Source organism: Lissotriton helveticus, chromosome 5_1 (assembly GCF_964261635.1).
Source record: "Lissotriton helveticus chromosome 5_1, aLisHel1.1, whole genome shotgun sequence".
Taxonomy (NCBI): Eukaryota; Metazoa; Chordata; class Amphibia; order Caudata; family Salamandridae; genus Lissotriton; species Lissotriton helveticus.
Window position 1 is genome coordinate 940,089,252 of NC_136065.1, and position 23,288 is coordinate 940,112,539.

The 23,288-nt window shown below is 42.8% G+C and overlaps 1 protein-coding gene across 7 annotated transcripts in view; it reads left to right on the top strand.

The window, feature by feature from the left end:
• The window catches only part of CC2D2B (coiled-coil and C2 domain containing 2B), a 1,917,855-nt gene that overhangs the window by 1,726,097 nt on the left and 168,470 nt on the right, over positions 1–23,288 (top strand). For all 7 annotated transcript variants that reach the window (XM_078643430.1, XM_078643434.1, XM_078643435.1 and 4 more), the window contains 2 exons: positions 17,057–17,155; positions 17,379–17,555. In XM_078643430.1, the coding sequence (XP_078499556.1) occupies positions 17,057–17,155; positions 17,379–17,555 (276 nt within the window). The remainder of the gene's footprint in view (positions 1–17,056; positions 17,156–17,378; positions 17,556–23,288) is intronic.

Sequence of the window (23,288 nt, forward strand, 5' to 3'; positions counted from 1 at the left end):
CCCAAATCAGCCCAGGGCAGCCTGGTATGTTAATTACCGTAAGTGCGATTTAAGATGAGCACCCACCACCGTAGGTCGTAATGCTGTAACAGGGGCCAGCTAGTGAAAGAATTACAGCAATCTGTCTGCCCAGCGCGGCTTTGTGGCCTCCCTAGATCTCCTCTGCCCGGGTGCCGCCGATGTAACTCGGCAAGTGGCTAAGCGAAGGCAATCCCAGTGTCTGCAAACACTGTGGTGCTGGGCTCTCCGCCACAGTCTCCAATCAGCGGGCCTCGCCTGCTCTGACCCCTCTCTCTGTGCCTTGATGCAGATGGTGCTTGCAGCTCTGGGTTCTCTGGGGTCGTCTCCTCGTCAGCCTTGCAAATCTCTCAGGGCTCCGGCGGTCGCAGCAGCTTGTCTCTCTGCTTGCACCCCTCGTGTCCTCAGGAGTGCCAGCTGGTATTTTCACCCGAAAGCGCCATGTCGGGATTGCCTGCTCTGGACCGCGATCGTCGGTGCATGCAGCGCTGGTATGCCTTGTCGGAAGAGGTCCAGACACCACAGTCGTACTCCGGACCTCCGGTCTACCTCGATGCGATGTAGGAGACCACCATCTTGCTTCGGGTGCCTCACAGAGGCGATCGTCCTGTTCTCGCCTCTTGAGTCAGTGATTCACCCGCGAGCACTGCTAGTGTGTATCGCTGTGCCTGTGCATTAGATGCCCCGATTTTGGAGACTGCGATGGTCGCCGCGTTCATGTAGCACCGATTCCACTGACCTATTACAATACGCAGGGTAAGCCCAATCTAGAATGGTCGCCATGCTTCTTCTGGAATACTATATTGGGCTGGCAGTTAGGCCACTTCATGACGAACTTTCCCTGACTTCTGCAGAGCGTGATACTACAGATACTAACTAGCACATCAGAACTCGCGCGTGTGAGCCATTAATGTTGCAATGCAATGCTCCATAATGGGAAAGAATGAGGTCTGGCGGTGCAGCTACGTCACGAGCTAACCCCGCTTCTGGTCACACATTCTACGCTGCAGCGCCTCGCGGTCTGTCACCCACTTCCACAGACGTGTATTCTCGTGTCTCCTCCTCAGTTTCCAGCAGGTCCATCTTATACGCCTACGAGCAGTGCCCCAGGTCTTCCCCTATCACTTGTTTTGCACTGGAAATTCACTTGCAAGTAAAGCAAAGCAGCGCTGCATTGCATTACATAGCGTCTAGGGGGCATTCCGTGGGTGGTGAATGGTCATTTCTATGCAACGACCCATAGTTCTTGGCGCGAAACCCTATTTACTAAAAAAAGGAAACAGGGTTTTGCGTCAAAAAATAATGTCCATTTCAAATAGACTTTGTCAAGGAGAAATGCTCCTTTCTTTTCTGATTTAGCATTTGTGCTGCACTATATAGCACACATACAATATGCGAAAAGTTTTAAAGTTAGTCTAAGCATGGTATTTTGTACTGGAAGGGCATCTTTCCAGTACAAAACCTATGCTAGACTCACGTAGAAACTCTTGACTATGACACAAAGTTTTGTGCATGGTGCTCGGCAGCAAATATTTATGCTGCCGCTACGAAGAGGGTAGGAGAGAGCCATATCTGTGTAAATATGGGTTGTTGGTTGAGTGGGGTGTTAACCCTACTCAAGCAACAGTCAGAATCCCTGTTAGGGTGAGCCACAAAATTCACTAAATTAAACTGTGTTTAACCCTCTGATAGCTTTCCGCAAAAGCAGTCAGGCTAAACTCAGAGGCCATCTGCAAACATCAACACAAGAGAAGTTCCACTCCAATTTTGAAACATAAAGTTAATAGTAATATATTATTTGACACCAAAAATACAAGAATCCATTTAGTAGGACCCAGAGTTAAGAATGTAAAGTTTAAGGTAAAAACTAGCATCTAAAAGATTAAAGAACAAAAAGTGAACATCTAGTCGTGCAAGACCGGGTCAAAGTAAAAAAATATGGTCTGCGTGGGTCATATACAAGAAGTGGATTGTGCTGGTCGCCCTTACCGTAGGACTTAGAAGACATTTTGTGGACAAATGTTTACGGTAAAGTTTAAAGGGGCAAGGCTGCAGACAGTCCCTGAGAAGGAGGAGTCTTCGTCAGGAAGCCACTGGATACATTCACGGTTAACATTTCTGTTTGGACCAAGCTTTTTTTTTGTGAAGTCGAACGTTTTTGGCAGGATGGATCTGCAAGCTGTAGTGGACGAGGGTTTCACAAGGTTGGATACCCCTTCTGTGACCACTGAACAGGATTTGCTGTTGCAGAGAAGAATGTAGCAGTAGCTGCTGTGAAGTCAGGGCAACCAGCAATGCACCTTGGGTGGATAGACGAACAGGCAGGTCCCAGTCTCCTCTCGGTTCTCAGAGCACTTTAAGGCAAATATTTGTCCCAAGTTTAGGATTTTCACTATCTGGACACCTTTATTATCATGTCCAAAGGTCCAGGACTGGAGAGGCACCACCTGCAGGGTCAGGACATGCTTAGAACTGAGTTCAGGTGCAGGTTCAAGATGGTTGGACACTTTTCTGTCCCTAAGGCTCCAATTAGGAGGCCAACCAACTAGCCCTTGGAGTCACTCTGGTAGTCGTGGGTTCAAGAAGTGGAACAGGGCTCCAGCAGCAGTGCAGGCCTCTAAGGGTTCAAGATAAGCTTCAGGCAGAAGACAGAAGCTCAGTCCTTCCGGGTGCTGTAGAGCACTTTTCTACAGTTCGCAGCAAGCCACAGAAGTAGGCAGTCCTCTTAGAGTCCTTCAGCTAGTCTAGAAAGAGAACTGAAGAGTGAATCTGAAGGTCCTATTTTTATACCTGGTACCTTCTTTGAATTAGGGGAAGTTGCTTGAATTCTCCATTGAAGTCCTTGACGTTTCTCGCCAACCCTGGCTCCAGCCTGACTGCATGATGAAGTATTGTAAAGTCCTCTGTGCGAAGGTAGGACACAGCCTATTGATTTGATAGTGAGGCTGTGCCGAGCTTCGCCCCCGCATCTTGCTAGTGATGGCCTATTGGGTCACACCTAATCCCTCTATTGTGTGGCTGTCTTGGACGTATAAACAAAACCCAACTGCCAGTTACACCCAGTCATATGACCGAGGAACAGGTTGCAGGTATGAAATGGCTACATCAGGAAAATGCCAACTATCTAAAAGTTATATCAAGGACGGTGAAAGAGAAAAACAATTGTACAGAACACTTTCTTTATCTGCAGCATAATACAGTTGCAATACTTACATCAACAGCATTTGGCCTCCAATTTGTGTTGTGTACAATTGTTTTTCTCTTTCGGCATCCTTTGACCTATGATTATTGCCATTGTGCATAGCTATTATTAAGTATCCCATACATTGTCCGCAGGAACAATTGTTCCTTTGATATTTATTAGGGTTCACTGACAAAATATCGATGTTAAAAATATAGAACTGAAAAATATCGATGCAAAAATATAGAATGCAAAAATATTGACTCCCTATACTTAAACAGGTAAGTACAGAAATATCGAGGGGAAAATATCGATGTATAAAATAAAGGAGTACAAAATATCGAATTTATATATATATTTATAAAATAAAATATTAAATAAGTTAAATAATAACATTAATATAAACAAATAAAGTAGACTTAGTATAAATTAACAAAATATAATAAATAAACTTAATTTAAAAAGTTAAACACACATACATAATAATTCATATATATTTACTTTAAAACAATTAATACACTATTAATTTAAATGTATTTTATAATTTTAAAACTATATAAAAAGTAACATATATACATACATATATATATATATATATATATATATATATATATATATATATATATATATATATATATATATATAATATGTGTACCAATAACTTAAAATCTAATTTAAAAAACATGCTATTATAAATTAAAACATGAACCTGTTTAAAAATCTTCAAACTTACATTTCCCACTCCAGTGAGTGCAACAGTAGGGAAAGTGTTGGATAGTGGATGGGTAAAAATTACTATTTCCACTCCAATGAGTGCAACAGTAGGGAAAGTGTTGACTCGCGGAGGGGTAAAAATTACTATTCCCACTCCAGTGAGTGTAACAGTAAGGAAAGTGTTGGATAGCGGCGGGATAGAAATTACTATTAAAACCTATTTGGGAAGGGTATGCCCAGACATGGGTCCCGTGCTCACTAAGCCACTGGAGTCAAGCTATCCCGGCTGAAGACGGCTGATAGCCAGAAACCGGTCCTAGGATGCTTGATTCCGGTCCAGGAAAGACATGGCTTGGCAGTTCGGGCTGGACTGTTCCCATGAGGAACAGGGTCAAGACTGATTTGCATATGGCCATGTCTAAACTGGGGTGGCTTGGTGAGCAAAATAACGATGGATTAAACCCAGATCTGTGAATGCTTTGCCATTGTGCAACATTCCGTCCATCATCTTGTGTGTTTTGCTGTTCACGCTATTTGGGAAGGGTATGACCAGACGTGGGTCCTGTGCTCACTAAGCCACTGGAGTCAAGCTATCCCGGCTGAAGACGGCTGATAGCCAGAAACCGGTCCTAGGAGGCTTGATTCCTGTCCAGGAAAGACATGGCTTGGCAGTTCGGGCTGGACTGTTCCCATGAGACACAGGGTCAAGACTGATTTGCATATGGCCATGTCTGAACTGGGGTGGCTTGGTGAGCAAAATAACGATGGATTAAACCCAGATCAGTGACTGGGGGTGAATGCTTTGCCATTGTGCAACATTCCGTCCATCATCTTGTGTGTTTTGATAGAAATTACTAATCCCACTCCAGTGAGTGTAACAGTAGGGAAAGTGTTGTATAGCGGAGGGGTAAAAATGACTATTCCCCCTCCAGTTAGTGCAATAGTAGAAAAAGTGTTGGACAGCGGAGGGGTAAAAATTACTATTCCAACTCCAGTGAGTGCAACAGTAGGGAAAGTGTTGGATAGCGGAGGGGTAAAAACTACTAATCCCACTCCAGTGAGTGCAATAGGAAGGAATGCGTTGGATAGCGGAGGGGTAAAAATTAACGATTTCCACTCAAGTGAGTGCAACAGTAGGAAAACTGTTTTTTTGTAGAGGAGTAACAATTATTATCCTCACTCCAGTCAGTTCAAAATTAAAAGCAAAGAAAATTTTAACAACAATAAAAATATTTAAAAACCAAAACCAATTAAAAATATATAAATATGTTCAAAATTCAAATACAAATATATTTAATATTTAAAATAATACAATACATATTATAATGTTAAATACATATAACAGATACCCACAAATAATATATATTAAATACAATAAAAATAATTTCCAAACAAATAAATATTTTTAATTAAAAATTAATTAGAAACAAAAACATTGATTATTACATACATGTACTTTTTTTATTTCATACCCTTTACCACTACACAATTCATAACCCACATCTAAATTAAAAAAATGTGTACTTCCTCAACTAACATTATTTCTAATTAAAGAAATATTATTAATTAAAAAACAAATTAAAACTCATAAAAATTATTTAACTTACAACTTACTATAAAGTAAGTAAAATCAATTTACTCCCTACACTGAACCCCTACAACAATAAAACCCACCACAAAAATATAAACAAATATACTAATTAAATATAAATTAATTAATTAATATTAATGATCAACTATTTTTTAAATAATTAAACAAAAATTACTTCCCATCCTTTACCCCTATAAACCACAAAACCCACACCCTAAAACTAATTACAGAAATTCCATATTTTATTTTAAATTAGTTAATTAATATTAATTAACAACTAATTATTAATTAGACATACATTAATTTCCACATTTTACCCCATAAACCCCACAACCCACACCTAAATAAAATCGCGCAATTACTATAATTAATTATCAATTAGTTAGTTAATACAGATTAACAAGTAATTATTAATTATTTAAAAATAAATTACTTTCCACCCTTTACCCCATAAACCCCACAACCTACACCTAAAAGAAATCAGACAATTACCATAATTAGTTATCAATTAATTAGTTAATATAAATTAACAACTAATTATTCATTAATTAAACATAAATTACTTTCCACCGTTTACCCCTATAAACCCCACAACCCGCACCTAAAATGAATAACACAATATCCATAATTAATTTTCAATTAAATGATTAATATAAATTAACAACTAATTATTAATTAATCAAAAATTAATGACTTCCCACCCTTTACCCTATAAACCTCACAACCCGCACCTACAAAATTACACAATTACCATAACTAATTATCAATTAAATAATTAATATTAATTAACAACCAATTAATAAGTAATTACAAATAAATTACTTCCCACAATTAACACTATGAAATCAAAATTAAATAAATAAAAAATAATCATTAATTTATCATAATAACTTACTTCCCTCCCTATTCCCCAATAATTCCACAACCCCGACGGAATAAAAAAATGCAATATTTAATTAAAATTAAATTCATAACTACTAAAAATTTAACACATATATTTAAAAAACATAAATAATACTTATACAATAAAACATACAACACATACATTTAAAATATAAACTAAAATACCTAATGCTAATTTAAAAATCGATATTTTAAACATCTGCATTTTTGCAAGCAATATTAATGAGTTCTATATTTTTTTAAGCAATATTTCTTACCTTAAATTTGATATTTTTGACCACGATATTCTTGCTGTTGATATTTCTAAATCATGATAATTTCTACTCAATGTTTGTGTAAGTCAAAATGACCAACTCGTTATTCTGTCTCAGCACCATTTATTAGATACCCTGGTTCCTTGTGAGTAGGCCCTTGTTTCCCTGTAAACAACTATCTAAAAGGTGCATTTTAAAAAGTGTGACTTAAAAATGGGTCTTTTCTTTGTCACCTGAGAAGTGGAAGGGAGTTAGCATTTGTCAAACAAATCTAATTAACAGTGTAACCCATTTGGCTACAGTGAGGACTAGAAATCAGGAAATCAAGGGGCTCATTAGGATGGCAGGCGGACATCAGTCCCCTCACCATCATAGCGGTAACAGGACCGCCAGCCTGCCATGCGGCGGCCCCACACTCCTAATAATGATGTGACTGCCACCACGGCTGCTGGCTGCAGCAACCGCCGCAATGTTAAATGGCCATGTTGTGCATTTCCATGCACAAGGTGGCAGGCACCTCGAGGTGCCTGCTACCTTGTGCATGGCAATGGAGTGGGGCACCATGGGTACCCCCCCGCGTTCACCTCCCCACTCCCCCTACAGAGGGGGCCAACAACAGGCCCCCAAAGCAAATAACCGCCAGCCTATCCAAGGCGGCGTTGCTGCCATGGAAAGGCTTTTCAATATAGACATCTTAATATGGTGGACGGTGCCTGCTATACATCACCAACATAGTAGTGCCCCTCCTCCACCTTGGAGTCAATCGTGACGATTGCCACTGGCGGAAAAGCGGCAGACGGAGTTTCCGTCTGCCGGGATACCCACTGCCATCATAATATGGCGGGGGTAAATCGCATGATGATGGCGTAACGATCGCCACCGCTAGGCCGGTGGTGGCGATCGTTACGCCATCGTAATGGGCCCCCAAGTTAGGAAGCTTTGTTACAAGTTAACAATCAAGTTAATGTAAATGAATCTCAAAACCATTCTGTAAAGATACAGAATAACTGCAGGATAGCTAAACATCCTAAAAAAGTTCAGGCGCATCAGCATGAGGTACACAAGTAGTTTAGTCACAGGTATACATGAAATTAACAATAGGATTCGATGTTCAGAGAAGAAGTCTGAAAAGGTCTCAAAAAGTTGGGAATATGCAGAAAACAGAGAAATTCGGGAAGGTGTCAGTATTGCAGATGCTCAGTCAAGAGTGTTGTAGGTATATGGAAATAAGTGTTAGTCTAAGCCACATTCAGCAAAAGAATCAAAGGGGAAAGCATAGCGGTCTGTACCTCTCAAAGTCCAAAGAAATGGTGGCCCAATCAACCTGTTATACCACACAAATCTTGTGATTAAAACCCCTTGTTCACGCCATCAGGGGCTCCATTGTCCTTTTCATTCTCACGTTGTGAATTGCAACATTTGCGGATTCTCCCAGACTAGTCCTGTGAATGATATCGACCATAGGTATCTGCATCTCCTCTATACATTACTGAATAGGGACTGTCAGTTAACGCTCTGGTTCTCCATGTTTTTTGTCAAAGTCCTCTTCTCAGGGTCTCTTTCTCTAGTACAGTGTTATATCTATTCTCAAACTAACAACACGTGAGTGTACCTGCAAGGAAAAGACATGCAAGCAGAAATGGAAAAGCAGTATTTTATCCCAAAAGAAATGCAGGCCTACTTATGTCAAGCTTAAACGTATAATTTAATGGTGCACATTTAATAAGTGTAATTTGCGCACATATAACTACAAATAAATGAAAATATCAGTACATAAATTCAAATTAGATTCATGTTGCATTTTAGGTAAATGTAATGTAACTTGAATGCATGAACATAAATATGACTGTGAACTACATTATAAATTAGAATTTGAAAACATTAGTGCACACATTTACATAAATATTTCTTGTTTCCGAAGTAAATACTTTTCAATAGTGTGAGGATGGCTTTATCCAGTCTCTGAAGCTTGTTTCCGGTCCAGGGAAGACATGGCTTGGCAGTTCGGGCTGGACTGTTCCCATGAGGCACAGGGTCAGACTGATTTGCATATAGCCATGTCTGAACTGGGGTGGCAGAGTGGGCTAAAGAACGGTGATGGATTAAACCCAGATCTTTTGACTGGGTGTGAGTGTTTGATTGATTCAGATGCTCCGTCCATCACCACCCCCTTTTGTACCGCTTTTGGCCGCCATAAGTGTGGCAGGGTATGCTCAGACGTGAGTCCCTTGCTCACTTTGCCACTGGATTCAAGCAAGCCGGGCCGAAGACGGCTGGAATGCCAGAAACCGGTCCTCGGAAGCTTGTTTCCGGTCCAGGGAAGACATGGCTTGGCAGTTCGGGCTGGACTGTTCCCATGAGGCACAGGGTCAGACTGATTTGCATATAGCCATGTCTGAACTGGGGTGGCAGAGTGGGCTAAAGAACGGTGATGGATTAAACCCAGATCTTTTGACTGGGTGTGAGTGTTTGATTGATTCAGATGCTCCGTCCATCACCACCCCCTTTTGTACCGCTTTTGGCCGCCATAAGTGTGGCAGGGTATGCTCAGACGTGAGTCCCTTGCTCACTTTGCCACTGGATTCAAGCAAGCCGGGCCAAAGACGGCTGGAATGCCAGAAACCGGTCCTCGGAAGCTTGTTTCCGGTCCAGGGAAGACATGGCTTGGCAGTTCGGGCTGGACTGTTCCCATGAGGCACAGGGTCAGACTGATTTGCATATAGCCATGTCTGAACTGGGGTGGCAGAGTGGGCTAAAGAACGGTGATGGATTAAACCCAGATCTTTTGACTGGGTGTGAGTGTTTGATTGATTCAGATGCTCCGTCCATCACCACCCCCTTTTGTACCGCAGTCTCTAAAGAGAGCATTTCATTTTAATAAGGTTAAGGCACACAGTGTATATGAGTCTCTAGTTCTACAGTAAATGTACTCCAGTACTGAATTTAAGTGAAACACTTTAAATTCATAACTTCAGGACACACAAAAAGTGTGTATTGCTAAGTGAACTTATATTCATTTTGTTGTTTAAAACATTTATAGAGCTCTCTGGCACCATACTGGTATCCTGGTGCTAAGACCTCTACCGAGTCTAGGAAAGAAGCCCGCTGCAGCAAAAAAAGTTCTAAAATGTGAGGAGGGCTTATGTAGTGAAGAGCCAAGTTTTCAGGGCTCTTCTAAAGTGCAATAGATCAGACTATGATCTAAGGAAGGCAGGTATCTGATTCCAAAGCTGAGCCACTCTGACCATAAAAGCTTGCCCACCTAGTCTTGTCTTCCTGAATTTAGCAATGTAGACAAAATAAGCTGCTGTGGAGCGGAGGCATCTCCCTTGGAAGGTGCAGAGAAAGAATAGTGAGGAAGAAATATCGAATTGCACAAATATCATGGGTCAAGAATATCGACAGATAAATCATCGTGGTCATGTAAAAAATATTGAAGTGTTTAATATCGTTTGTAAAAATATAGGGGGTCCTTTTACGATGGCGGGCGGACTCCTCCCGCCATCGTGCTAGGTATCGGGACCGCCTGCCACGCATTCGATGGTCCCGCACACCCCATTAGGATGCGACCACCATCATGGCGGTCGCATTTTGCAATTTAATATTGTGGCTGGTGCTGCTGACTGCAGCACCCTCGGCGATGTTAAAAATGCACGTCATGCATTTCCCTGCACTACGTGGCAGGCACCACGCAGTGCCTGCCACTTGGTGCAGTGAAATGTAGGGGGGTACATGGTAACCCCCCAGTGCCAATATACCACCCCCAATAGTAATTTTTACCCTGCGCTATCAAGCACTTTCCCTACTGTTGTACTCACTGGAGTGGGAGTAGTAATTTTTACCCCTCCGCTATCCAATACCTTCCCTACTGTTGCACTCACTGGAGTGGGAATAGTAAATTTTCCCCTCTGCTACCTAACCCTTTCTCTACTGTTGCACTCACTGGAGTGGGAATAGTAATTTTTACCCCTCCGCTATCCAACATTTCCCTACTGTTGCAGTCACTGCAGTAAATTGAATTCTTCTACTATCCAACATTTACTCTACTTTTGCACTCAATGGAGTGGGAATAGTACATTTTACCACTCCGCTTTCCAACACTTTCCCTACTGTTGCACTCTTTGGAGTGGGAATAGCAATTTTAACCCCTCCACTATCGAACACTTTCCCTACAGTTGCACTCATTGCAATTGGAATAGTAAATGTAATTATTTCGCTATCCAACATTTTCCCTACTGTTGTATTTATTGTATTGCGAAATGTACGTTTTATTTTTGTTTTAATAGTTTAATGTTTTAATTAATTATAGAATGTTTTTGTTTAATTTTAAATTATTGATATATGGATATATTTTATTTTTATATAATTTAAAATTATTAAAATTAAATAAAGATAATAGTTTATAAATTATTTTAAAGTAAATACATGTATATGTATAAATTATTGTGTTTGTTTTTTATATTTTTTAATTAAGCTTAATCTTTATATTTAGTTAAAATGTATATTACATTTAATCAATTATGTTACAGATAATATTAATATTTTATATATTTAATAGATATCATTTTATTTTATGTATATTTTAAATCAATATTTTTTCCATCTAGATTTTTAACTTCTATATTTTTGATTCAATATTTTTGTACTTACCTGTTTAAGTATACGGAGTCGATATTTTTACAATCTAGATTTTTTTTGATATTTTTACCATCAATGTTTTTAGCATCGATATTCTATCAGTGAAACCCCCTGGGAAGTGTCTTTTTATTCTGTTTTGCAGGTACACTGAGCCATGACCCTGAAGTGCTTTAAAAGCTATATCTAGTTATTCAAAAACTATTCTCTGTCTCAACGGTAACCAATGAAGTTCCTTCAATTGATTAGAAGCTGACGATTTCCAGGGTCTTTTCAATGCCAGTTTGGCAGCAGATCTTGAACTCTGTGTAGTTTGTTTAACAGGCATTCCTGCGCTCCTACTAGGAAGGCATTGCATAAGTCTAACCTGCTTAGAATAACACTACGTACAATTAGAGATTTGGCAGTTGTAGCTAACAATGGAAGGAGCTTCTGGAGACCCTGGAGTAGGGAAAAGCATGTGCCAGCAACTTTAGTCACTTGACACACCATGGATAACTTGTTGTCAAATGTGACCTCCAGGTTGTGGACTTGTTCGGATTGTTTCTGCTCTTCATCAGTTTACACTGGCCGCCAGAAATTTGAGGGGAGTATAAGAGGGACGTTATTTGCAGAGCAGCAAAAAAACTTGGTTTTGTCCCTGTTAAATTTGAGGGAGTTAGAGGTCAGCCAGCTGATGATGTCATTCATGCAATTATGAAAATCGTTGAAAACAGCTTGCTTCTTGCTGTTGGAAGACAAAATTAGTTGAGTGTCATCAGCATAGTTGACTAATATAATATTATGGGTTTTGATGAGTGTAACTAGTGGCCTCATATGTATGTTGAAAAGAATTGGGCCAAGTGCTGAGGCTTGTGGAACTCCATGTTTGATAGTCTTAATGTCCGAGCAGAAAGGTGGAAGAGCAACTGCCTGACAATGTTCCGACAAATAGGAGTGCATCCAGTTCAATACGGTACCACATACTCAGATCAAGACAAGTCGAGCAAGGAGCGAATTGTGGTTAATTCTATCAAATGCAGCCAAGATATCTAATAAGATCAGGACCACCTACCAGCATCCTAGGTTTGTCCATGGCCAGGAGCAGGTTAGATTCAGTCCTGTGTCCTGGTCTAAAACTGAATTTCTCCTCCTCCTCTAAGAGGATGTGGTCTTCAACATATTGAGGCAGCTTTTTACTAGCAAAACATTCCAATATTTTAACTGGCTAGGGAAGAAGAGATATTGGCCTATAGTTACTAAGGACCAACAGGTCTAGAGAGGATTTTGTTCACAATAGGGGAAGCTATGGCCTTTTCAAAAGCCTGAGGTACGCTGCCAGATTACAGTGACTGATTGCACATTTATTTGTAATAGAAGCAGGTATAGTTTGTCCGCCTGGTCTTTTCAAAACCTATGAGGCAGAGGGTCAAGAGGCAAGCCTGATGAAGTGGACCTGGCAATAGTTCGGAAGCAGTCCTTTACTAAAGGTTGAAAGTAATGAAACGTATTCCCATGACTATAAGGTGAGTTTGCCCCTGTAGATGTTTCAGTCTTGGTAAGGATAGACATCTCTATATCCACACTGCCTTTGGGGTGAGTGGCAACAAAACTGGGATATCTCAACTGATGAGAGTCACTGATGTCCTCCAAAATCCTGCTGATCTTTTTCTCAAAGAAATCAGTGAGGTTGTCACAGACTGCCTGTGATGGTATAATATCCTGATTTAGTCACTCCGGATTTGAAACTTCCTGCATAATGTCAAATCCCTTTTTGACATTATTTGGAGCAACAAGAATGGCATTGGCATTGTAATCTGCTTCTGTCCTGCCAATCTGACTCTTGTATTTATATAAAGAATTCTTTAGATCTTTTTGTCCTCCTCTTTATAAGAACTGTGCCACCCTCTCTCAGATTTCTTACATGCTTGTTTGAGCATTTCCAGGAATATGCTAAACCAGGGGGTGGAAGGTATATGGGGGAATTTCAAAATTTTGGTAGGTATTGCTGTATCTAGGTTTTCTAGATGTTTACCCTCCAGAGCTTTGTAGTTTTCCTCCACTGTACTGCCAGAATCAACTATGGTAGACAGATTAAATAGCCTGAGTTGTGTTGGCTTGTTTAGTTTATGCAATGTCCTGTCAGATCGCTGTCTGCCTACGGCCAACTTAGAAGTACTAAATTCCCTTCCATTAAGATGAAAGGTTGCTAATGCATGATCAGTCCAGCAAAGGGTCAGAATGTCTTCCGTAGTGACTAACATCTCTGTGGGGAAAATGCGATCCAGGGTATGACTACCCTGGTGGGTGTGGTCTTGTACTGACTGCTGTATGTTCAAAATATCACAGGACTCTTGCAATTTCTTGAAAGGAAGTGATGGGTCCCCCTCAGATCACATATGAAAGTCTTCTGGGATAAAATTAATTTGAATGGGCTGAGGCCATATTAGTGATGACCTCAATGAAAGGTTGCAAATATGTGCATGGAGGGCCTGGAGGACAATAGCATAGAATACTAGAAAGAATAAAACCTTTTTCAGAATTTAGAGTGAAGCCCAACAATTCAGGACCAGTTAGCTTATCCAAAATGAGGGATCCAAAATTCCATCTTTCGTTAATAATTATTACTGCTCTTCCTATATTGTGCATCTGTGATGTGTAAGGAATGGATCAAACTTATGCTGCTCCACCATTAAAGAAGATTTTAAATTACAATTTCTTAGACACCAAACATGATCTTTCTACTTGCTCCTAATCAAAACTTAGCACTTAAATGTAATAAGGCAGCTCAATGTTATCCTATGGGAGAGGAAGGCCTCACAGTGGTAAAAAGCAAATGTAGGAGGTTTTCACTACCAAGACATGTAAAACTTAAAAGTACATGTCCAACCTTTAACCACTTGGATGCTAAGCTGCTTCCTGGATTTCAATGTAATTTCCATTGAAATCAATGGAAACTCCATGACGAGCTGGGCTCGTCATGAGCGTCGAAGGGGTTAAAGTACAATACACCCTGCCCTATAGGCTCTTTAGGGCACACCTTAGGGTTGACATAGGTGTCATAAAAGGGGAGTTTAAGGCTTGTCAAGGTGATTATTTTGCCAAGTGGACTTGGCAGTTTAAAACTGCATTCCGACTGCAGTAGCAGACCTGGAACATGTTGTAAGTGGCTAGTTGAGTGGGTGGCACAATAAGTGCTGCAGGCTCAATAGTAGCAGTTAATTTGTTCTGGCCCTTGGTATATGGCTTATCCCTTTCCTATGGACTTATAAGTAAATTAAATATGGCAGTTAGGTGTAAGCCAATCTTACCATGTTTTAAGGAGTGAGCACACACACTTTAGTAATGGTTAGCAGTGGAAAAGTGCACAGAGTCCTAAAGTCAGCAAAAAGAAATTCAGAAAAATAGGAGGGTGAAGGCAAAAACTTTGGGGGAAGACCACTCTAGGACTGACAGGTCTAACACAGTGTGGTATAAACAAAAACATTTCCAAGGGCTAAAGTTCATGCGCTAGGCATGCTTGTGGAAAACATTGTTCAATCATGTCATCTGTGCCAGTGTGCTGGAAGATAAATAGTCGACAATCCAAGCTCTCCATAGATAAAGATATAATGTAAATCATCATATTAACACTCTCTGCTTGTTAACAGTATTGGCCAATATGGATGATGTGTGATTTCATCAGTGCAATCTCCTTCTTCTCTCATGTTAGAAAATCATTTCCACCAAATTGTCTTATCAATCTGTGTTTCCTATGATTGGAGCAAATCTCTTGACTAAATAGAAACTAGCCTAGAGCTCCTTCCAATTAGATGACTGCTCGAAGTTGGCTGATGTCCGTGACCCCTGAAATGATCTGGACTGAAAGTGCTTAATAACCACCTCGAATGAGGGGCATGTACACATATGTGCAACAATGGTTCATCATAAAACAGTTGAATCAAGGGAAATGATCTACAGTCATCATTCAGCAGAAGAACACATCAAAAGCAATAGAATGAGACAGGAACACTTGTAGACATAATCCAAAATGATACCTTTTTATATCTTCAAAGAAATTATTCACCTCACGGGACGCCCATTACTGTGGACGCGCCCGACCCGGAGCTCACTTCTTGCTGCCTTGAGGGATTCCAGACTAACCATAGGAACCCTTGTGCATAACTGGAACACTTACACACCCCTGTATTGATGCAGATGTTGCCGCCAAATATCCCTTTTGACTTCTTTGACATTATGCAATTGGTTGCCTCTGCCAGAAAAGTCATTTTGTGCTTTTGACTTCTGCTCCTTCTTTCTTTTGCTCTTGCACCATAGGAATTATTTATGTCCTGATTATGACCCTTTAATCACAATAGGTCAAAACGCAGTCGAGGACAAGGGCAATGGAAACTAAATATGTTGATGAACTGTTTGTATTTCTGAGTCATAAGACACAGCATTTGGAACAATATTTCCTGAACTTTTCATTGTTCCGTTACCTCTTATATTACACACACTATTTCAATGTTCTTCTATCACTTACTGTGCGATCGCCTTAGCACTGAACACTTTCCCTTTCTTTGAAACTATACAAAGGTATACTTTTGGATTACTTCTACAAGTGTTCCTGTCTTTTTAAATTGCTTATAATTTGTTCTGTGAGACATTTTTCAAATAAAGGATCACTAAACACAGCCATTATGGGATGGGGTGCCAAGTGTTGACTCTAAATGTTTGCGTAAAATCAAGGGTCTGAACTCAACATGAACTGCACATCTTTGAATTGATAGCAGCAAACCTTCACTACAGCTATAGACATTTTGTAAACTCTGGCAGGATTTTTACGTAAGAGTCTTCATGAGAGAAGTTTATGAAAGATACACACTCTACTGGGGATAGCAGCACTATGAAATATTAAATAGCCCTTGTCTTTAACATGATTGTCCTCATTAATATGCCCATGCTGTTAAACACCAGGACCTGGGAAAAATCTCGGAGGTCTGAAAACCAAAAAGATAATATGATTAAACTGGTGTCTTTCTTTTTCTGTTGGCAAGGAATGGTGGAGATTGCGAGCTGAAGAAGCGCAAGACTTTAGCTTATATGCACCACATCCACAACTTAGTAGCCTGAATTAAACCCCGCCAAAACACAGCAAAATTATTGGACCCACCCAAACCTGCTAGTAGTCCAGCACCCCTGGTGGTGAGAAGGCCATTGACGAAGAGGTGCTGAAAGACTCGCTGTCGAGCCCATGACCCCAGCAGGGTTTCTCAAACTGCATCTGACGGAGAGCTTTTGGAAAGTGGTGGTTTTATGCCTATGCTGTCTTTATTGGGAGGAGTTACATATTTAAGAGTAAGGCGTTGTGATAAAGGATGCGTTTTCCTTCAGTGGTTGGCTCACCCTCACTTCCTATAGGACTGAGGAGAGAAGTTAGACAGAAAAGTGTTATGTTTCCACCACTAACTGCTAAGATAATAGGTTTATCACACGGTAAGCTTTCAACTAGCTCTTTTGCTGAATAATTTTTTCGATGTTAATTGATGTATGGCTAATATCGGCATATCAGTTGTTTAGTTGCAAACTCTGCATTTCGATGTTTCAAAGATCCAATGTATAGACTCATGATCTCATTAGATTTACTCTTTTCGAAAAGGTAAATGGTTTATAGTTATTTTACTTAAGTTTTAGTTTAAGTGTTTTATTTAATTGTGCACTTATAGAGTGGATTGGAGATTCGGGGATTACCGTGTCATTTAAATTCATTATAATAACTGCAACATATTTTCTAAACAGGACGATTGTCAAAGGGGCTGCATCACCCATTCATATATGAAAAAGAACTGGCTTGGCTGTGTTACTTTTCCTTTTACATCACTTCTGCATCAGTCAAAGGTAACATCACTATTCTATTTTTCCGAACCTCACTTTTTTACTTTTACATGTTCTGCAAAATAAAAAGGGTGGGCTTTTACGAAACTACTGAATGGAACTGTATCCGTACATTTACTTTGCTTATGATATAAATATGGTATGCAGTGCCGTACTTTAGATTGTATTGGATTGTGTTTTGCTATATTTGTGTCACTGGTGTAACATTTTTCATGTTTATTGGCAGATCAGTGGGACATTTCAAGTAAACATGCCTCCAGCTTTACTAGGCTATACTTGGAGCAGCACCTATGCGTTTCCTAACGAAGATATTATTGGACAAGATTTAATGGAACTGAGCATTATAACCATATTTGCTACGATTGATCCCAACATTGCATCCACAGGACAAGATTTGGAAAAGGTTTCTATGTCGTTTTTATCTTTTGCTATCACTTTTTCTTCTATATAAGAAAAGAAGACTAAGCTTTGTATTGTGATCACAGTCAGAAAACATGCCCTATGGGTTGGACTATATGACGTTATCCCGCAGACAAACAGCCCGCATACCATCAGTCCGCAAAAATAATCCCGCATGTACTATTAGGCCGCAAATTAAAAGAACGAAAACTTTTAGAACGAATATGCCTTTAGCACGCATGCCTTTACAACGTAAAGGCATGCATGTTAAAGGTATACTCGTTGTAAAAGTTGTGAAGGTAAGTAAAAGTACACCACCCTATCCTCCACTACCCTACACTCTAATGTAGTACCCCTGCACCACCCACCCTTGACACACAGTCCTTTTTCTACATTTACACGACCCAGCACGACCCCCCAACACTACCATAAAGCACTTTACTTCCCTACACAAACACTACAACAGTACCTTAATACACTACCCCCAGCATGACCTTACACTACACCAACACTACAATACTACACTAAACCACTACACCCCCTAAACCCTAAAACACTACCCCCAGCATGACCCTACACTACAACACTACCCAAACCCTAAATCACTACACCCCAGCATGACCCTACACTACACAAACACTACAACACTACCCTAAACCCTAAACCACTACACCCCAGCATGACCCTACACTACACAAACACTACAACACTACCCTAAACCCTAAAACACTACCCCTGCATGATCCTACACTACAACACTACCCAAAACCCTAAAACACTACCCCCAGCATGACCCTATACTACAACACTACCCAAAGCCCTAAAACACTAACCCCAGCATGACCCTACACTACACAAACACTACAACACTACCCTAAACCCTAAAACACTACACCCCAGCATGACCCTACACTACACAAACACTACAACACTACCCTAAACCCTAAAACACTACCCCTGCATGACCCTACATTACGCAAACACTACAACACTACCCTAAACCCTAAAACACTACCCCCAGTATGACCCTACACTACACAAACACTACAACACTACCCTAAACCCTAAAACACTACCCCCAGCATGACCCTACACTACGCAAACACTACAACACTACCCTAAACCCTAAAACACTACCCCAAGCATGACCCTACACTACAACACTACCCAAACCCTAAATCACTACACCCCAGCATGACCCTACACTACACAAACACTACAACACTACCCTAAACCCTAAACCACTACACCCCAGCATGACCCTACACTACAACACTACCCAAAACCCTAAAACACTACCCCCAGCATGACCCTACACTACAACACTACCCAAACCCTAAATCACTACACCCCAGCATGACCCTACACTACACAAACACTACAACACTACCCTAAACCCTAAACCACTACACCCCAGCATGACCCTACACTACACAAACACTACAACACTACCCTAAACCCTAAAACACTACCCCTGCATGATCCTACACTACAACACTACCCAAAACCCTAAAACACTACCCCCAGCATGACCCTATACTACAACACTACCCAAAGCCCTAAAACACTAACCCCAGCATGACCCTACACTACACAAACACTACAACACTACCCTAAACCCTAAAACACTACACCCCAGCATGACCCTACACTACACAAACACTACAACACTACCCTAAACCCTAAAACACTACCCCTGCATGACCCTACATTACGCAAACACTACAACACTACCCTAAACCCTAAAACACTACCCCCAGTATGACCCTACACTACACAAACACTACAACACTACCCTAAACCCTAAAACACTACCCCCAGCATGACCCTACACTACGCAAACACTACAACACTACCCTAAACCCTAAAACACTACCCCAAGCATGACCCTACACTACACAAACACTACAAAATGTAAATGTAAATGTACAGGAATTTATATAGCGCAAATCACCAAGCGGTTTCTAAGCGCTTGCTTAGGGAACCCGTCCTGGTATTCCCCTGTGAGATAACCCCGGCAGGGTATCCGCAAGGTGAAAGCCAGGCATCCCGCCGCGAGGGGCCGTTGTGGAGATTAAGCAAGCTATTGCCCAGAGTCGCAGAGTGTGAACCCGTGAATCGAGTAGGCACCGGAGCGAGAATTGTCGAGTCCATGGACATTTTAGGACTCAAGACCCCGCCGAGCCGGGAATTGAACCCTGGTCCCGGGCTGACCTCTGCTTCCAGGTCTGCCTCCTCTAACCAGTGAGCCACACTTCTCCACAACACTACCCGAAACCCTAAAACACTACCACCAGTATGACCCTACACTACGCAAACACTACAACACTACCCTAAACCCTAAAACACTACCCCCAGCATGACCCTACAATACACAAACACTACAACACTACCCTAAACCCTAAAACACTACCCCCAGCATGACCCTACACTACGCAAACACTACAACACTACCCTAAACCCTAAAACACTACCCCCAGCATGACCCTAAACTACGCAAACACTACAACACTACCCTAAACCCTATAACATTCCCCCAGCACGACCCTACACTAAACAACCACGACAACTGTACACTACACTAACACAACACTACACTACACAACACTACACTACACAATCACTAACCCACGAAAATATTAACCCAAACCCACTTACCTCTCTCGTCATCGTGGTTTTCACAACGCATGTGCATTTACCATACATGCCTTTAAAACGTAATTCGATGTAAAGGCATGCGTGATAAATGCACATGCGTTTTGAAAAAATGCGGGATAATGGTAGGCGAGGTCAATGACCTTGCGGGATAATGGTATGCGGACTGAAAGTCCGTGGGATAAAAAATGCGGGATAATGGCTGCAAACCCTCTTACTTACCACAATCTTCATCACTCCTGGTCCCGTTGTCCTCGTCCCATTCATTAATAATAGAGATAACCATCTCCACGACAGAAGAAAAGAACACGGGAATGCTGGGACCCCTAAACCTACCGTCTCTCATTGGGAGTACTTAACCAGTACTTACCCAGCAGTCCGCCTGTTTTTTTTCCTGTCTGCCGACTGATCAGGACGAGGCTGGTGCGCAGGATCCATGGAACAGGCCCGCGTCTTTCTGATGGATGGGCCAGTTGGAAGGCACGCTGCTGAGGCATGTGTTGGCCCGTAGTATCCATGGAAGGGGCTGTGATTGTGTTGCGGTGCACTTTCTGCAGTTTAATGTCCTCTCTGGCTGTGTGCTCCCGGGCCGGTATTTAGGAACCATCCCTACGGCAGAGTACTTGGTGCTTTTTGGATGCCTGGCTGGCGGTGCGGTTGGCGGTTGGGTCTCGGGCATGATGGCATGTGGTGCATGCCTGGGCTGACCTTCGGAGTGTTGTTTTGGCAGTCGGGCTGGCGGGGGTAAGTACCACATAGCACTTGTGCTCTCTGTTTTCCTGCTGTGTTGCCTTCTGGGCGTTTGTGCTGCCTTCTTGCTGCTGTTGGCTGGGCTTCGGTCCTGGTCTGATGGTCAGGTGTTCATTTCTCCGAGTGGGCTCCCTTCAAGCTGTTTTTCCCAGGTCTCGGACACTGCTTTCTTTGCCTTCTTGTGCAGTGGAGTAGATGTCCTTTCATGCCCTGGTCGGCATTCCAGCAGGCCATGGGGGGGGGGGGTTGCCCTGTCTTCCTTCTATTTTCCTTTTCCCATGCTTTGTCTTCACGGCAGCTGCCCTGACTGGGTACTCCTTGGGTGCCTGGCGGCCAGTGTGGTTGATGCCTGCTGCCTCAGTGCTGTGGCTAGAGGTGTGCACCTGGAATGGCTGGTGGGGGCGTTGGGGTGGCAGGCAGTGTGGTCTGTTGTCTGCCGGTCCAGGGGGTGTGTGCCGCATGGCAATTTTCCTTATTTTGGCCTCTTGTGGCAGCTGTCTTTGGGTGGCTGAGGGGCTGTGCTGGGGGTTCCCCTGGTGTGCCTCTTTGCCGTTGGGCTGGTTTGGGATTTTGCCCTGGCACTCTGGCTTGGGTTGCTCCTGAGCTGGCTGGTCGAGCTGATTTGTGGCAGGTGTGCTGGCAGGGTCCTGCTGGTCCTGGTGTGTGTGCCACGTAGCGTTATTTTCTTCACTTTCTTTTCTGCGGTATGCAGCTTTTGGGTCTGGGCCTGTGGTGTATGGTGTGTCATGGTGTCCTTGGCTTCCGTTGCTCTGGCCTCTGTTTTCAGTGGCATGGTCCCGGCCTGCTGTGTCACTGGTGCCTCTGTGGCCGGGATCAGGTCCCTGTGGTGGTGGCTGGGTCGTGTCGCTTTTCCTCCTGGGGCCTGGTCTTGCCATTTGGGCCTGGTCCATTGGGGATGCTGCCCTATTTCCTGCAGGTTTTCCCCACAATGGGCACTGTGGCTCGGGGATGGGGGGTTTTCCTCTGGTGTCTCTCGCCCCTACTCTTCCTGGGCTTTTTGGTTGCCTTGCTGTTGCAGTTTTTGGCCTGTGCCCCTTCCAGCCTCTGCTCCCTTCGTGGGCTCTACGGCTGTGTGTCCTCCGGGCTCGTTCTTCATTGAGTTGTGGCTGTCTCCACGGCTCTCCCAGGGTGTTTGTGGGGATTGAGTTGCTGCCTTTGTTTTTTGTGGCCTCGCTGTTGCTTTTTGGACCCTCGTTGTCCTGTGCCAGTTGGGATGGTGGTGCAGTCTCTGCCTATATCTTCTGGTTTGGGGGCTTCCTGGTTCTGGAGGTCTTGTTTCCGAGTGGGGCCTGGCTCTGGCGGGCTTGGTGCCTTGGAGGTTCCTTTTAGGTCTCTGCCTGTGGGCCTTTCAAGCTTCCCTTTCTCTTGTTGGCACCATGCTTGAGTGGGGGGTCTTCTGGGGCCCTTGATGGTCCGGCGGATCTGTGCCTGGCGTGTCTGGGGACCGTGCCGGCCTCTTGCCCTTTCCTTTGGCCTCTGCTCTGCACCTGCTGTCTCCGGTTGCGGGCTGGGCTGTGGTTTTGGCATGCCAGTGTGGCCTGCATGGCTTCTCGGCGCCTTTTGTTGCCTCTTTGGCCTGATTGTGGCTCTGGTTGATGCTCATGGGCCAGGTGCCTCTCTTCTGGGACTGTTGGGCGCCGTTTTGGGGGCCTCTTGTATCTGCTGGTGGGTCTGTGGTTCTCCCAGCTGGCTTCTCGGGTGCCTTTGGGGACATCGGCCGGGTTCGGCTGTGGGCCGCCCTGGTTCTCTCTCCTGTTCTTGTGGTCCTGGCATGGTGCTTGTTTTCCTGCCCATTTTGGCCTAGGGCTCTGCGCCGGTGGCTGTCTGCCTCTCCTGTTGTTTTGGGGCTGTTGTGGGCTTTTATATTGGATCTTCTGCAGCTGGGGTTGGGCCTCGCTTGGGGTGGTTCCTTGGTGTTGTCCTTTCACCTCCGGGCCGGTCGGTTGACTGGTTGTTGGGTAGGGGGTAACCACCCTCCCAGTTTTCCTGGGTTCCTCTGTGTCCCGCTGCTCTTGTCCCGCCTGTGGGTTCTGGGGCCCTGGGGATTGATCGCTGTTTGCGCCACTCCCGGGTTTGTGGTTGGGGTGTCGTCCTTGGTGTGTATTTTTTGGGGCATTCCTCTGTTCTTTATTTCTGTCGTGAAGATGGTTATCTCTATTAGTAATGAATGGGCCAAGGACTGGAGGGACCTGGGGGTAATCTATAAATATCACTAAAATGACGCTCCTTCTGAATGACCTTTCCATCCTGATCTCTGACTGGCCACTAACGTGATAATTAGGTATTTCTAGCCTACCAACTTTGCCAAAGT